Genomic DNA, 18,165 nt, shown 5'->3' with positions numbered 1-18,165 from the left:
GTCTTGGCCTGTGTCGACATTTTGAAACTAACAGCAACCAGAGGTGAAGTTAAAGATGGCAACAAGACTACTATTTGCTTGAAAAGGTTAAGATTTTTGTCTGCTACAGACTCCCATTTCATTTTGGGACAAAAGAACTGTTGTGGTCCAATGTGGATGAGTACTATGTATCTCTCATTAATTCACCACGCCTATGTCATATAACCATCACGGAAAGATGACACATGGTCGTGCCTTAGCAGCAGCACTTTTTCAAAAAGCAGCAAGTGCTTATGACTGTTGTCCTTGGCATCAGCTGATATACAGCCAAGGTCTGCGTTCAATAATTCTGCAACTGCCTACATGTCCATGAGGAAAGCCATAATAAGACCAATTGGCTACAAAGATAATTTCCACTGTGCACACACACGCAGTGAGCTTGAATAGCCCTGTGATACACTTTTGCCGTGGTGCAACACGAACAGAGATTTTTTTCTGACATGGCGTTGAAATGCTTATATCGCTGCAGCTCATTTTTCTTTAAAAACTAAAATCTACTAATGAAAAAATAGCCTAAGAGAAACCTCTGCTGTAAAACACACACAGTATATCAGAATATGTCCTTCATCTGTATCTGGAAAATGCTACACTTTTAAGGGAGTTAAATTTTTACAGCACACTTAACGAATCACGCTCCAATTATCACTATGGCATTTTCTGGTATAAACAGTTTAGAAATCTTTTCCTGTGCTTTCAATGCATTTTTTTTTTGTATAGTTGGTATTTTCAATATTTTGAAAGCCTTTTTGGAAATTAAAACTCTAATTTCAGAATAAAAACAGCTCAGCTTGATACATACCTCCTGCTAATTCTAAGACACAGAGGCATATTTCTATCATTGTGCACAGTTTTTAAGTGAAGGTTAATGGTTTTAAATGTGTTTCACCAACTAACAAACCATTAAATAATTTCAGGTCTCAAAGTAGAAACCTATATGTAAATATGCTGCATTGTGAGCTAGTATGAATTCTGTATTTTTTATTTTGTATAAAATGAACTGTAATTGAGCGTTTTCTGCACATATGATTGGCAGGACATTTATAAAACATTTTATATGGCGTTTTATAGAACGTCTGATGACTTTAAGATGCACAATATTATTGGGATCTAAAACATATAAAGTTGGGGCTACACTAATTTACTTCATAATGTTTATGAAAACCACAACCAAAGAGCAGTAGCCAAGAGGAATACAATGTGTGGGCACAAGAAAATTGAATTTACCTAATTTGAAAGTGTTTAAACAACGTTACTAAATCCCAGGGGTTGGTTCTTACACACAACCATGTTCCAAGTGGTTTTAATACTCATTTGAAAGGAAAAGTTTGACTGGTGATCAGTAAAGGTGGCGAGCAGCCACATCTTGCCTGTGCTGCTGATGCACCAACTCAAAAAACTCAAATGAAGACTGGCACTGGCCTGCAGTCACGAGAATAAATACATAAGGACATTAAACACATAAGTCCCAAGCACCATAAAAACCTGTCACATATTAACATGAATGTCAAAGTCTGATCATCTGTACTGTGAGGAAGTGCTCTGCATATAGCAGAGTGCAGTTTGAAAAATGACATCTTTGCAATCAACTCTTTCCGCAATAATGGAAATAAGTTGAGAAAATAATAAAGACAAATCTTTTCCTTCATTTTAACACAGTCATTCTCAAACTATTTGAGTACTACACCCCTAGTTTGACCCCTGGCAATTAAAATGACAATGATCATTATCAGGAAAAAAAGGGTCACAAAATGTGATTAAATTGTCACATTCTGGATCCTAATAATTAGGATACTAATTGGAATCTTAAAGAAAACATATTTCAATTCTTTTCTTAATTTATGCGCAACAGGCAAACAATTTTGAATTAACAATACAGTGTTAATCTATGAACCGCTGACAATCCAAAATGCACAGTCTATACAAAATCAATGAAAGTGTAATAAAAGCATTAACCATTTTAGAAGTTTATCTTTCACACATGGGTTTATTCATTTCTCCTTTTACATACTTCCAGGAACAATGAAAGGAAGTCTACAAGACACTACAATACATCACTGAATGCATGCATTTGAGAGCCTCTCAAGCTCCTTTCCATTAATCCAGTGGGACCAAGGACGTTGGTGTCATGCTTTAATGATCACTGCTGTTTTTCTGTACTTGTACTAGAAAATCCAAATTGGACTTTTATAAGGGCTTCAACTAATAAAGCTATTGATTATTGAAACAATTAACTGAATACTCAGATTATGTGCCCCCAGGACTTCTGAAGTACAATCACAGCCAAGACTCACGCATATTTATTTACACTCTATAGTTTGTAATTTTGTTTGTTTATGTATTTTGAGCACATTGAGTCCATGCTCATAATGTGAAATGTGCTTTATAAATAAATTTGACTTGACTTGACACATTCATATTGTTAGCTTCTCACTATCGGTACTCCAAATGGTTGGAAGAAAATAAATGTAAATAGCTTCTGAGAGTAGAAAATGAGAGCTTGCCAATGGTAGAGATGCACCGATCAGGATTTTGGGGCCGATCACAGAAAGCAGTATCTGCCGATTCCGATATTGCCGATCACAGCGTGAAATCCATTAATTCTTCAATATTGTTGTCTCATGTACACAACACTGACATTGTATTATTAGGTGTAAAAAATTATGAGCTAAAAAATTATCATGAATTGACCACTGTTTTATTGCAGGCTGAGGCAATGTGCAATATTTTTCTTGAGACTCTTACAGCGCTTTTCCACTAGTACCTACTCAGCCCGACTCGACTCGGTTTGGCACCTTTCCACTAGGGGTCGAGGCATGCCAAGTAGATACTTTTTCTGTAACTACTCTGCCGAGGTTCTAAGCGGGCTGAGTCGGGCTGTATCTGACGTCATCACACTACACACCACCGATTGGTCGGGGGGTTGGAGTCAGACGTCTGAGTCAGGAAGCGGAAATCAGCGAAAGAGCGACTCTTGACGGCGGCTTCATGCTCATTTTATTCGACAGGCAATGGCAGAGCAAAAGTTTCATGATCCAACTCTGAGGTGCAGATGTTCCTAAACCTGGTGGCTGAGGAGTGAATTAAAAAGGGATCTAGACGGGCGATAAGGTACGACCAGATCCACCAGGAGCTCTGTCACTTCATAGCTGCTCGCGGCTATCAATGGACTTTTCAGCAGCGCGGAGACAAACTAAAAAAAATTAAAAAGCGTTGCCACTTTAAGCTTCTCTCACTCATTTTTTAACTTGATATTGAACACAAGCCACAGACCCAGCAGCACTTGAGGGGTGTGCGGTGTTAAATGCAGCAAACATGTCAGCATGTCCAGGGCTCCAGACTAACTTTTTTCACTAGGAGCACAGTAGCCCCTAACTGAAAATTTTTAGGGGCACAATCAGAAATTTTAGGAGCGCACATCGTTTATCGACACGCTAACCAAATGTTTACATTTCTACTACATTTCAGTGTATTAGTAATACGTATTTCATAAAAGATTAATGAATTACCACAATGTGCTGTTTCAAATGCAGTGTTACATTTTATTGTGCATTTTTAAAGATGCCGCAACATAAAGTAAACTGACAGCACCATTGCTGTCATTATATATAAAAAAAACATACATTCACATGATAAAAAAAGTGCTTGGTAACAAAGTGCTTAGTAACCTTTCAGCCATGAATGTAACTGTTAAACACAGTACTTAACAAATGTACAAATATTGGGGGTACTGGCCAATAAGATTTCCCTACTTGTGTCTTTACTAAAACCCTGAACTTACACCAGTCGACCAAATTCACTGCCTTCACTCAAATAACTAAGGATCTTACCAAGAAATATTCTTATGTCTAACCTAAAAATGCCATTACACCTGACAACACACATCACTTAAAAGGTTAGGTGTTTTTCCCACGTGTTAAAATTTAACTTTCATTTGTGTCAAGCAAATTTTAAGCAGTGTTCAAAATAAAATTATGAGACCTGCTGTATTGGAGCACATTTTCTTTTAGTTAAAACTGTAGCGGGGACAGATGTTTAGAGAAACCTATGTATGTACCGGGTGAAGGCTGATTTATGGTTCCGCGTTACAACAACGCAGAGCTCTGCGTCGATTTAAGGCGGAACCATAAATCAGGCTTTAGAGGGGGGACATATCGGAGAACAACCAGAAGAATATAGAGTGGATTAAAAATAAAAGTTAAGCACTGAGCTACATGTGTCTCCCGTCTGGGCCATTGCAGACTCATGGCCTGAGCATGATGTTACTAAAACCAAACATACCCGCCGCCTCTTTCTTCTAACTTTATGTGCGCGCCGCGGCGGCAGCGAGTTGTGTCGCATTAAATGTCGTCCGGGCGTAATACCTGCTTTGAGCTGGTGAAATTAAACGAAAAAAATAAATAAATAAATAGATCCCCCAACTCATTCCCTTTCACACTCATTGGCCTGCAAATATGGGGGTTCATTGAGGCACTCCTTCCACGTTTAACGTGTAAAAAAAAAAAAAAAAAAAAAAAAAAACACTGGCAAATTTACTGGTCGCACGTGTGCGAGTGGACATGAAATTCAGTCGCACATACTCAAATTTTGGTCGCAAAATGCGAGCATTTGGTCGCAGTCTGGAGCCCTGATGTCAGATCATTACTTGGATGTGGGGAAAAAGCAGAGGACACGAGAAATGATCCAGGCCGAGTTGGATTTGGGAAAGCCGCTTGGTGATGGAGACGGTCACGGGACGCACAGCGCAGGAGATCGGGGAGAGAGCGCAGAGAAAAGGGCCCTTACTACCGATGCGGTGCGCGAACCCTCACTGTCTGATATGTTTGACGAGATCCTCAGAGAAAATAACCCAGATGCCAGAAAGACGACAAGCGCAACCGCTCAACAGTTAGATGGTTATCTGTCAGAAGTCCCCATCCCCAGGTAATAATAATAATAATAATAATAATAATAATAATAATAATAATAATAATAATAATAATAAGCTGTATTTAACCTAAAAGCAATAAAACAAATAAAAGCACTAAGAGAAATGGAGATATGATACAATAATATAAATAATTCGGTAGACTACTTGTTTTTCTTTTATCCACTTCTTTTGCATTTTTTTTTAATATGCACCTTAATGCATTTTTTTTTTTTTAAGGCCTATGTTACAATTTTTCAGCAGTCAGATATAGGCCTAATGTAAGCTCAAAGATGGCCAAAAAAATGATTTTGCCAATTTATTTATTTTAAGTTATTGTGACTTGTTGGTATAATGTTGAAAATATTTCTACCCTGTAATTTTGTAAAAGTTTTTTTTTTCATTGAAAAGCATGCCTAAAGCACATTTATTGGATTTATGCAATGGTGAAAAAATTGGCAATATACAGTCAGTCCGGAAAGTATTCAGAACGCTTCACTTTTCCCACATTCTTTTATGTTACAGCCCTATTATAGGAATAAATTATTTTTTTTTTCTCAGAATTCTACACAAAACACTCCATAATGACAACATGAAAGAAGTTTTGATGCGACTTTTGTAAATTTATTAAAAATAAAAATAACAAGAAATCATATGAGCATTGTTGGAAAAACACGTCTGGCGACTATTGTCGACAATGGAATTCATTGTCGACAATTTCAATTATCGATTTTTGTCGACGAATTGTTGCAGCCCTAGTCAGCACCGGACTCCGGAGTTGTTTTTCCGCTAGCAGGCGTCAGCTTGAGCTTGAAGACCTTACGTTATCTTTAGGGTCCCCTGTTTGGGAACACTTCGGTTTCCAGGTAAAAAAAAATGGACAAAGACAAGTAGATGAGAGCAGTGTGCCGACGTTGTTTACCAGCAATCAGGCATCTTTCTGTCAACACGTCAAACCCCATAAGGCATTTGAAACGGCACCACACGAATGTGTGGGCTGTGTCATCCCAAACGTGCGTCCTGCCCACCCAATCAAAGGTTATGGGGATCCTTTATTTTTTTATGATTTTATTTTTTTATATATATATATATATATATATATATATATATATATATATATATATATATTTAAAAAATCCCAAAATATCTGTACCGTTTCTGATTGGGTGGGCACTGCGCATAATTTTTAGACATAACAATGAACACATACCGCAAAAGTTGTGTCTCGCGGAGGAACCCTGTTTCAGTCATTTTTGTGCACTTTTCGGCTCATTATATTGTATTTTTCTACATATTTGGGAAGACGAGGTTGCGCCAACATTGTATGACGTCAGGTTTGTTTACATCAGGGGCCGCTGTTATTGGTCCAGCACGATCACGTGACGCGTCCGAAGCGCTCCTCGACACAGGCGCCGCTGGAAATAGTCCCGCTATTAAAATAACGATCTTGAAAATACTTCCCAAAAATCCGAGTTCAAACTTTTATCCTATGCTTAACATAAATAGCTCTTTTTTTTTAAAGTGAAAAGAATTTACACGCAGGAGGTGGGAACGAGATGAAACGAAAAGGTGGGTGACCTGACAGCCTACAGCAGACAGCGCAGACACTGAAGGCTGATTTATGGTTCTGCGTTAAACCAACGCAGAGCCTACGGCGCAGGGTATGCGGCGACCCGCACCGTACGTGGAAATGCAGTCTTTTTTTTGCTATTAAAACATGATTTGTAATGTGAATTTGCAACACTTAAACTACAAATAATAGTTTTTGAGGTAACATCAGAGATTGCGCATGCTCTCTGTGAAAGGATGAGGTAAATCGGGTGGCAGCACTGCTTCAACTGTGCAATGCCTTCACGAGGAGCGACCAGGATTTCAAACATGCTTGATTTTCTTGCGACCTCACGATTTGTGATCCGGAACTCGTCGTGAAGTGTTAATCTCTCGTCGTTACCCCACGTACACTGCACGAGGCACGACCAACGATTGGGTCAAAATCGGGCCCGATCAAAAAAAAGTTGCACGACTGGAAAATCGTCTCAAAACGAGCAGATAATCGCACAGTGTATGCCCGGCTTAAGACATGCAGGACAGTGGCACTCAAGGACCAGGGTTGCCTACCCCTGGGCTAAAGCAATAACTAATGCCATGGGTGTTTTTATAGCTGCGGGTCTGCGACCACTCAATTGGTGAGAACACAGGTTTTAAAAAACATTTTATATTTCGTTTAATTTGAGAATATTTTATTTATTGGTTATAGATTTAAGCAATATTCTATATTTATTCCCATTTTTATATATATATATATATACACACACACACACACACACACACACACACACACACACACACACACACACACACACACACACACACACACACACACACACACACACACACACACACACACACACACACACACACACACACACACACACACACACACACACACACACTTTTTATATATTTATTATTTTTTTATTTTTAATGTTTTAGTTTTGTAAGAAAATGTATAAACCGTAAGTTGAAAAAGTAAAAAAATGAAACAAAAAGCCTTTATTATGTTTTTTTTCCCTTAATGTACTGAAAATGAACCAAACTGTGACCTCGAAACAGAGTTACGTACCGTTTGGTTTTTGTGTACCGTTTCACCCCTAGTGTCCCCCTTTTTCAGTGACTGATGCAGGGTGGCGTGTCGAGCTGCCCCACGAATAACAGGGTAGTCTAGGTAGGGTAGTCTTTTAGTTTTTATTTATTTATTTTATAAAATGAAGAAACGGCTGATGAGAGTAACCCTGCATTCACACTGAAATCGTAAAAAAATCGCCTGACGTCAGCATCGCGCTGCTTGGTGCGTTCACACTGAAAGCAGCTGCACTGTGTGGGCGGGGCATTCAAGCTGCGCTGCAGAACTGAAGGGAACAGTGTATATAGCCTTCACATATAGCGTGCACATCTTCAGTTTCCTATTTCACCATAGATCACACTTTGGGACGCCGCCTTTATATTTTAGCATTATTTCCATGTAGATATGAGTGAGTTTGATGCTCCTTAACAAGTTTGGTCCGCGGATCAACATCAACCGTCAGCGAGCCCTTGCTCCCGGTGAACCATAAAATCAGCCTTCAAGGCTGATTTATGGTTCCGCGTCACACCAACGCAGAGCCTGGTGTAGGGTACGCGGCGACGCACACCGTACGGTACGCGTCGCAGCGTACCCTACGCCGTCAGCTACGCCGTCGATTTAACGCGGAACCATAAATCAGGCTTGAAGCTGCAGTCTGTCTGCAGTGATCACTGACACACCGGGACAGAGCGGATTTTGTCATGATGTTTAAACTGTGTTTTGTGATTAATAAGCACGGTTTTTAATTATTTTGCGTTGGATCAATGTAGCAAATAAAATCGTTTGGAATCAACCATCAGTTACGTGTTTCACATGAGTAGTTCATGTAAAAATGGCAGTCAAATCAGCAAAAATGTCAGTTTGCTGGATGAAATATATTACTTCTTGATAAAATAAGGTTGTTAGTGCACAGCTATGCTCATGTACGCATGTGAATGAGTGTACACGTTTGTGTCTTCAAATTGACGCGCTGCTCTCGCTGCCTCTCGACGCGAGTTTTCATAGAAAATGAATGGCAGCCGGCTGCCTAAGACGCTTTCAGTGTGAATGCAGGGTTAGAGCACCACCGGACGCCACAGGTAGGGTCTATATTAGCAGGATGAGTAACTGGGGAGACGAGGAGAGTTACTAAGTTACTAAGCCTCGGAGACGAGGATGCCAAAAAAAGGCGTGTGTCAAGAACCACAAAGCAGGGTCCGTTGTTTGAAACATTGGACACAAAGATGACAAACTGGGGCTTTGCAAGAAGAAAAACCTGGCCAAAAAACACTAATCCCGATGTTCATCTATCGTTGGTTTGAAAATTACACCTGTCTGACGGCGTAAACATCTTTCGGATGTTGGGATAATACTTTGTTGTACACGCTCATACGGGTTACGTTTTGTTTTCGCGGAGAACGTCTCCTGACGCCTTCCCTCCCCTCAACTGGCCTTCAGGCCCGAGGTGACACATAACACGCCTTGCGTTTACAATGCCAACGTGCATTGAACACAGGATCATCATCCAGCGATATTAGCAGGATCCATTCTAAAAACACCTGCTGACATCTGCATTCAGACGGGTTAAGATTATCTCATGACTTCTGTGTTTACTGAAATAGGGTAAGTAGTTTGGAGTTTTTAGTTTAAAAATCGCAGACATGGCGCATTGGGACGGGATTAAAAACACGTCCTCCGTGATAATTACAAATCACCGCAGGTCCCCAGATCATTTAAATCCCGTCCGAATGGGGCATTAGTCACTGAAAACACACGTTAAGGATGTTTTTGGCCAAACGTTTACAATTTTCTCCGCTCTCTATATCGCTCACCGCGGACTACTGCCCCAATGCGCTCACAATGACACATGCGTGCGCTCATAGGTGAGACACTCCCACCAGCGGACACAAAGCTCATTAAAAAGAAAAAGACACTGCGTCAACCCCCTTGAAACCCCTTGAAAATATTTGCATTTTTTTAAACTTTTCTAAAGGCTGAATTATGCTTCTGCGTCAAAACGACGCCGTGTCTACGGCGTGTGGTTTTTGTACACGCAGAGGACACGCCGTCACATGCGCCGTCAGTGACGTGCACCTCCCGAAAATTGTAACTACGCGTCGAGGAGACGCCGACCACACGCAGACCGAGAGGGCTGTGATTGGTTCGTTTGAAAGCGAAGCATTTCCGGTTTCCGGTTTGAAGCAGTAGTGAACTTCCAGGGCTTTTTTCTTCGTTTATGTGTGATTTTTTTAGTTTTTTGCACAATAGTTGTCCTTATTTCTTTGATTTACTGTGACCGGAAAAAGTCGGATAAACCATTCAGAAAAAGATCGCTAACTAGTGGCCGCGGGGGGTACTGCACCGCGACCAAATGGAGAGACGGAGAACTCGGAACGGTTCGTGACGGCGTCACGACTGCGCCGTGTGCTCTGCGTGTGTGTGACGCAGAAGCATATTTCAGCCTTAAGCAGTTGTATTGACTCAAGTCATTAAAAGAAACATGGATGCCATATATGCTTTAAGAAGTTACAAATATAGGGCAAGAAACAAATGATGTAACCAACAAAAAACAATTATTAAATTAATTTGTCAAATACGTTGATTATTCGTTGCAACGCTAACCATTATGATAAATATTTAAAGAATCTCTGCTCGTCAGGTTTACTAACGGACATCAAAACTGGGCTCATTTGACTATTAAAATTAGCTGTTTGGCAGAACCTGACAGAATTTGTTATTAACACTGCAACTCAATTTTATAAGCTACGGTCTTATAATTGATAAGTTGCGGTACAACATTTTTTTCCTTTGCAAAATTTTAATCAAATGACTGATAAAACTACATAATCATCGAGCTGCAGATGATGCTACTATAGTTATAAAAGCTTTTTTCAGCTTCTACCATCCACCACTGTTATGTAAGGGATAATACCCGACGAGGTGTACATTATCAGAAATATCTGGACGACGCGGGGGCGTGAACTGTCCGACGCGAAGCGTCACTGAGCCGACCAAGCTGACATGTTTGCTGCATTTAACACCGCACGCCGCTCACTCCACGCTGTTTGCTGTTAGATTGCGTCATCTAAACACGGTGTTATTAATTTTTCGTTTTTTTTCCCCACTTATTCCACCGAACACCGAAAGTGTTTTTTTGCTATTTTCGGCCGAACAATTTCAGTTACCGAACATTCGGTGCATCACTAGGTACAGGTACTAACAATTTTTAAAAGCTGCTACCCAGCCCTTAACCTATGATTGTCAGCTTTCACTGTAGCTGCACAAAACTAATTTTATTGATCGATAGTTTATGCTTTTTCAGTGCTTCCTACTGGCAACTGTACTGTGGCGTTTCCTTAGGTAGCTTTTAATGTGGTGGTCAATGGTATTGACACCACAATCTTCATCTGAAAAACCAAGTCATTCTAAAAATGACTAAACAGTGACAGTGTAGAGATTTTTCTTGCCAATATATATATATATATATATATATATATATATATATATATATATATATATATATATATATATATATATATATATATATATATATATATATATATCTCAAGTTTTCACAGGTAGACACGGCCATTTAACTAAATCATTTCATGCGCCGTTCACACAGCCAGTTCCTTATGGCACTGTACCACGTTTTTCCCCCACCCAGCCGCTCCACTATATGCATGCACGGGAGATGGAGAGGTGGAACATTTTGTTCCAAAGATGCACCACCTTGAGAGGTAGTAAACCTACAGCATTGACTCAACGCCAAATAAATTGTGAATCAAAACTCAAAATCTAAGAATCAAAATTCAAACTTTAAGAATCAAACCCAAAGAGCGTAACCAAACCGAAATTCAAAATATTCACCGATATGAATATTGCGAAATATCATTTTCAATCTCAATCATCCTCCTGGGTTATACTTTTCTTTTCTCTCCATTATTTCTAAAACGATCTCCATTTCAGAATCCGTATTTCTAAGCCGCGCCTTTTCTTTTTGTGAATGCAATTCTGTATCGAGTGCCATATCAGCGCAATCTACAGAGGGGAAGGCGGGACATAGTCCAGATCTAGCAGCTCATTGGCTACTGAATGACTCAGCACCTCATGTCAACAGAGGCAAGCATTAATATCATTAACAACTTAATGTCATTAACAATTTTATCATAGACAATAGAGAAGGGACAAACATTAACTCACCCCCACTTGCTGTTTCTGCGACAAGCTAGGTTTAGGCACTATGATGTTAACACATGGCGCTACTAGATGTCCTGCCACCCCGCTGTAGATTCACTTTTTTTTTTTAATTCTAATCACAGAAATTACCTCTGAACAATAACTTTTAAAAAATTATACTATTATTTCGTAAAAACAAACAAAAAAAACACATTTAGTGGACAACTACCATTTATCACATAGTTTATTGCGGGACAAGGAAATCAACTTATCTCTTGTTCACTCAGTCCTGCAATTTTCACAAAATATGGTTTCCAGGAGTAAAAATGGCTGATGTTGGGGCTACACGTTCTATTAATATACCTGTTACACTTTTGCAGGAGCCTTACTGCACTTGAAAGCAAAGCTACAAAACAACAGTGAATAATCACGACTGGAGACTTCCTATATAGGATCAGACAATTTATCAAACAATCAACAACATTGTATTCCTTCCATCCACTATCCATGACAAAGCACAAAAATACACCTGAACGCTATTAAAGGTATACTCATAATTTGTAAGAGCATTAAATGTCATCAATTTCTAATTTAAATAAACACACAGCATACATAAAATAGACTAACTTATGAAATAATGTCAATGTCTCTGAACAGCCAAAAAACTGAGAAAGGTTGATCTGCAGGTTGAGCTGGTGAAGGCAGACCCTAGTGCTTCTTTTTGATATTCAGACTCATCATAGCGGACCCTTTCCTCAGCTAAGAAGTTATGTCACGATTATTTTCTACCTAATAAAAAAAAAAGAAAAAAGTTTGATACCCAAAATAAATGTCATCCATTTTTCTCATCTGTTTGAATAAAAGACTGATCTGTCAATGGCAAGCTAACAATCAATTTTGTAAGCCACATGGGATGTTGTGCATGTGTTGTCAAGAATCTGTAGCCTAGATGTCAATGGGCTGGACAAAAAACTATAAGCATTTAAAAAACACAATCCATCACAGTAGAAGCAGGGAAACCATTTCCATCTGTGCTTTTGCGCTTGAGAAAATTATTTCTCCGGTTCAACAGGGTTTAGAATTATTTTAGACTCCAGAGGTCATGCTAGGGAAAAATGTCCAAAAAATAAAAACTCTTTATGACCCCTTAGACATCGTGTCAAACCTTTTTTCCCCACCTCTATGTCAGAGAAATGGGGTTTAAATGAGTTGCTATAACTGCAACACTGAAAAGTTGCGCATAAATTCTGCCTGTTGAGTAGCAGCAGGCCTTCACGGGATGGAGATCCAGCTTGAGTTTGCAATATTATAAACTTAACTGGTCCTGAGTTAATTTCCCAGCGATGTGTTTATAGCAAATGAAACGTAAAGTACAGTGCTCTAGCAATATTTGAACATCCCACTGAAGTAGTTGAGACTAGATCTGGTTTACGGAACCACTCTTTTTTAGCAGGAAGACTGTTGTGCAGGGGCGTCAATTCAGTATGGCAAGGTACGGCAGCCGCCACACCTTGGCTTCAAGGGAAAATGTGAATGTTTGTTTTTTCAAATACATTTATGGAATTACCTGTCTCTTTGTATTGATTATTCTATTACTTAATACATATAGAATAACTACAAATGCAAATCAGAACAACATGATCGATTTCACTGGTTATTATACACTGCAAAAACTCAAAATCTTAACAAGAATATTTGTCTTATTTCTAGTTAAAATGTCAAATTTTTAGTAAAAAAAAATCTCATTTTTCAACTACACAAGCAATAAATCAGTCTGTTTCAAGTAGATTTTCACTTGAAATAAGTAGAAAAATCTGCCAGTGGAACAAGATTTTTTTGCTTGTAATAAGAAGATAAATCTTGTTCCACTGGCAGATTTTTCTACTTATTTCAAGTGAAAATGTACTTGAAACAGGTGAAAATGGTCAAGTAAGTTATATTTCTGGTAATGACTCTTGTTTTAAGTGTAATGAGATTTTTTGACTAAAAATGAGACATTTTAACTAGAAATAAGACAAATATTCCTGGTAAGATTTTGAGTTTTTGCAGTGAGCGAGACTGCATTTGAAAAAGTTCCATTTTTCTTGACCACACAGATCAGCTACATAGCAGACTTCTGTGATGAATATTTGCTGGACGTGTTGATTGATACTCTAGTTAAGTTCTGTGACTCGTAACCTTGCCATACCTTAGCTTCGACTGAATTGACGCCACTGCTGTTGTGTCCTGCCAATTATTACATGCTCCTTGTCATTAATGTCCAATGACAGCGCTGTGTCCGTCCTTACCTGGCCCGTCTGATCCCGAGAGAGGTGAGTTGAGCTTGGGTCTCTTTGCAGTGGGGGGTCCCGCATCCAGCAGATTGTCAGCCATCCTGATACCTCAATATTACCAATGGATTTTGATTCAGGTAATTAAGAGCAGGGTCGGTCCAAAATCTTAAACCCCCGACCTGTAATAATAGGCAACTTTCGCCAAAGTTGCGCTAAAAAGGAGCAATTATTACAATTTTTTTCTTGACTACTAGACTCGCGAAATGCTGCCTGGAGAAAAGGGATTCAAAAGAAGGGCAACAGCGCCACGCTTCGCCACCGAAGATCACCCCATGATAATCCAACACCCAACACCCACATAATCATCCTCAATAATAGCGTCCAAAAATTATTTCGGCCGGAGAAAAATAAATAAAAATCAATCATAAAATATTACACAAATCCCTTCCGCCGCAGATCGCCGGTTTCACGTATGTACAAAATCATTTTTTTTCAGTCAAAAACAGCAGCCATAAAATCCGATTCTGGCATAATTAAAAAAAAGAAAATTCAAAAAATATTTTCTATGAGGTGGATTATTTTTCTCGTCGCTGTCTCCCGGTAAATACAGCGTCTCTGGACGGAGATACGGCGAGAAGCGGCGCTCTCTAAAAGGGAAATCAAATATACAGTGGGCTTTCGAGACGATAAAACCCCCCCGAACCCCCACGCGTTTGGATTAATTCCACGCGAAAGAACTAATACTTCGACTTTCTGATGGAAAAATGCCTTTTCAGCCCAGACTGGGTGGCTCAGATCGGTTTTTAAAATTAATGCTCCCCCCGAAATCCCGATTCCGAGCCGCGTCAAGATGGCGGCTGTTGATTCCTCCGATACAAAAAAAAAAAGTTTTTTTTTCTTCCCTGCTAGACTGAGGGGGGAGGAGGGGAGGTGTCTGCCCTGACGCCCTGACGTAGACCCGGCCCGCCGTGCGTCATGTGGACGGACGGCGAGCTGCCTCTAGGGGCACGGTAACATTTAAAATAAAAAAAAAAATAAGTTTTTGTTCTACCTGCTTTAAACTTTGAAAACGCCATAAAAGTATCCAATGTTCCTGTTACCAATGTTAGTAACTTTAACATACAAGTACTCTTGTTACTGTTGATGTTTAATTATATCCTTCTTTATTGCCTGTATTACAATGTAATATATACATATATATGTATGTATATATATAATAATAATAATACATTTTATTTATAGAGCTTTTAAAAGATCTCAAAGACGCTTATATATATATACGCTTATATATATAATATTATATATACCGGTATGTGTATATGTATGTGTGTATATATATATATATATATATATATATATATATATATATATATATATATATACAGGACTGTCTCAGAACATTAGAATATTGTGATAAAGTTCTTTATTTTCTGTAATGCAATTAAAAAAAACAAAAATGTCATACATTCTGGATTCATTACAAATCAACTGAAATATTGCAAGCCTTTTATTATTTTAATATTGTTGATTATGGCTTACAGTTTAAGATTAAGATTCCGAGAATATTCAAATTTTTTGAGATAGGATATTTGAGTTTTCTTAAGCTGTAAGCCATGATCAGCAATATTAAAATAATAAAAGGCTTGCAATATTTCAGTTGATTTGTAATGAATCCAGAATGTATGACATTTTTTGCATTACAGAAAATGAAGGACTTAATCACAATATTCTCATTTTCCAAGACATGCTGCATACAAATAATATAATATATTACAAATAATAGCACTGACCAAAACACCTGCAGAAATACTGCAGGAATGACATAGCAGCAGTTAAATGCAGCCTTCTGTAAGCTTTAAATATCCACTGGGCTTACATCAAATACATCAAAACACAACAATAAAAAACAGTTTTCTGAACTTATCAATATGACTCTGTCCTTCACAGGATAAGTAAAATGGATCACTGCAAAAACTCAAAATCTTAACAAGAATATTTGTCTTCTTTCTAATTAAAATGTCTCATTTTAGTAAACAAATCTCATTACACTTAAAACAAGACTCATCACTGGAAAAAACAACAATTTTCACCTGTTTCAAGTAGATTTTCACTTGAAATTAGAAAGTAGAAAATCTGCCAGTGGAATAAGATTTTTTTGCTTGTAATAAGAAGATAAATCTTGTCCCACTGGCAGATATTTCTACTTATTTTAAGTGAAAATTTACTTGAAATAGATGAAAATTGTCAAATAAGTAATTTTTCTGCTGTTATTTTTCTGGGGATGACTCTAAATGTTGAAATAACAGTAAAACCACATTCATTGATGAAATGAGGGGGGATGGCAGTTTTACAGGGGGGATGATTTTGACTGTTTTTATTTCAGGAGGGATGTCATCCCCCCTCATCCCCCCTCAACTCGAGTACTGTATATATACAGTATATATATTCTCTTTTCTAAAAGACGGACAGCGAGAATCCTTTCGGCAGTGCCTGTGTTTTTAAACTACTTGTGCCCGTGTTTTTAAATTATTACTGAAGTTGTTGTTTTTCCCACATATTACTGAAGTCACCACTACTGCACTTTATTTGCTAAAACAGTTTGCACTCTCATTTTTAATGTTTATTTTGTGATTGCTGTTACTTGTGTGTTATTTGTGGATGTGTGCTGCTGCCTTCCTTGGCCAGGTCACACTTGTAAAAGAGGTCTTGATCTCAATGGGTCTTTTATCTGGTTAAATAACGGTGAAATAAAAAAATATATATATATATATATTACATTGTAATACAGGCAATAAAGAAGCTCAATTATTCTGCATTGATCAAATACGTAGTTGAAAGTCAATACCATAACAACAATAAAAAAATATATACATTTTTTAGAAATTATAAATCAAACCATTTTGCGATGAATGAGGTTCAGAAAAGCATTTTCCTGGTACCACTATATTGTGAACAGATAGAAACCATAAACATTTGTTTGAAACGGTTTGAACAGAAAATGTATTTACATTATATTAACCCATTCTAGATTCTGTACTAACCAAATATCTCTCTCTCTCTCTCCTTCTCTCTCTCTCTCTCCTTCTCTCTCTCTCTCTCTCTCTCTCTCTCTCTCTCTCTCACATATATATATGTATGTATATGTGTGTGTGTGTGTGTGTGTGTGTGTGTGTGTGTGTGTGTGTGTGTGTGTGTGTGTGTGTGTGTGTGTGTGTGTGTGTGTGTGTGTGTGTGTGTGTGTGTGTGTGTGTAGGAGCTTTTATGAAATGAATGCCCTCCAGCAGCACAACCTTAAAAACGTGCTCAATTCGTTTGTAAGAGGTGAGTTAACCGTAAATACTTTAGTATCTATGAAAAAAAGTTTGCAGCTGCCTCAGCAAATGCAAGTTAAGACACAAGCATGCAAGAAAAAAAAAGAAACAGATGTCTTCTTAAGGGTCTGTGTTATTAAGAGGCTAAGTGGTTTACCAAATCTGATTTTCAAATTATTTTTTTGGAATAGTGGATGAAATGACTAAAGGGGAAAGGGACCATCCACCCTGTTATAAGTTCAGCGATCAAAAGTCAACTTCCATGCAGGTTTGGGAAGTCAATACCAAACTACATTCTGCACAAATCTGGCGAGACTTTCATTTCCAACTATTTTTTTTTGTAAAAAAAAAAAAAGATTTGCAGCTGAGAGGATGCAACTGAGTTGTAAATACACACCTGTCCCTTTTGTTTGTTTGTTTTTTTGTTTTTGTTGTTGACATGTTGTCGAAAGGGCAGTAAGGAAGCTTAGTGGTTAGCACTGTTTCCTTACAGCGAGAATGTTCAACTCCAGGGGTCTTTCTGTCTGGAGTATGCATGTTCCCCCCGTTTTCTAGGTAGTCCAGCAAAAAAAAAAAGAAAAGAAAAAGAATGTCAGGTTAATTGGTGGTGCTAGATTGACCATGGGAGTTAGTGTGTCTGTTTGTGCCCCTGCAACAGAGTGGCGACCTGTCCAGGGAGTACCCCTCCCTTTCACCTGTGGAGCGCAGGGACAGGCTCCAGCAGACTTCAGTGACTCTGAATAAGAATACACAGGTATGGATAATGGATGGGTGCTGATAAAATAAACTACTAAATGAGTAAGATTAGACATAAAAACAAAACTTCCCTGTTTCAAAAATCCACGTACATTTTTGAAC

The 18,165-nt window shown here is 38.4% G+C and overlaps 1 protein-coding gene across 3 annotated transcripts in view; it reads right to left on the bottom strand.

Moving 5' to 3' along the window:
• Positions 1 to 14,860, bottom strand: part of crebbpb (CREB binding protein b) — a 58,146-nt gene extending 43,286 nt beyond the window's left edge. For all 3 annotated transcript variants that reach the window (XM_061711277.1, XM_061711278.1, XM_061711279.1), the window contains exon 1: positions 14,012 to 14,860. In XM_061711277.1, the coding sequence (XP_061567261.1) occupies positions 14,012 to 14,096 (85 nt within the window). In that variant the 5' untranslated portion in view covers positions 14,097 to 14,860. The remainder of the gene's footprint in view (positions 1 to 14,011) is intronic.
• Between the last annotated feature and the right edge of the window lie 3,305 nt (positions 14,861 to 18,165).

This window comes from Cololabis saira, chromosome 21 (genome assembly GCF_033807715.1).
Source record: "Cololabis saira isolate AMF1-May2022 chromosome 21, fColSai1.1, whole genome shotgun sequence".
NCBI lineage: Eukaryota > Metazoa > Chordata > Actinopteri > Beloniformes > Belonidae > Cololabis > Cololabis saira.
This window is presented reverse-complemented; position numbering and strand designations above follow the sequence as displayed.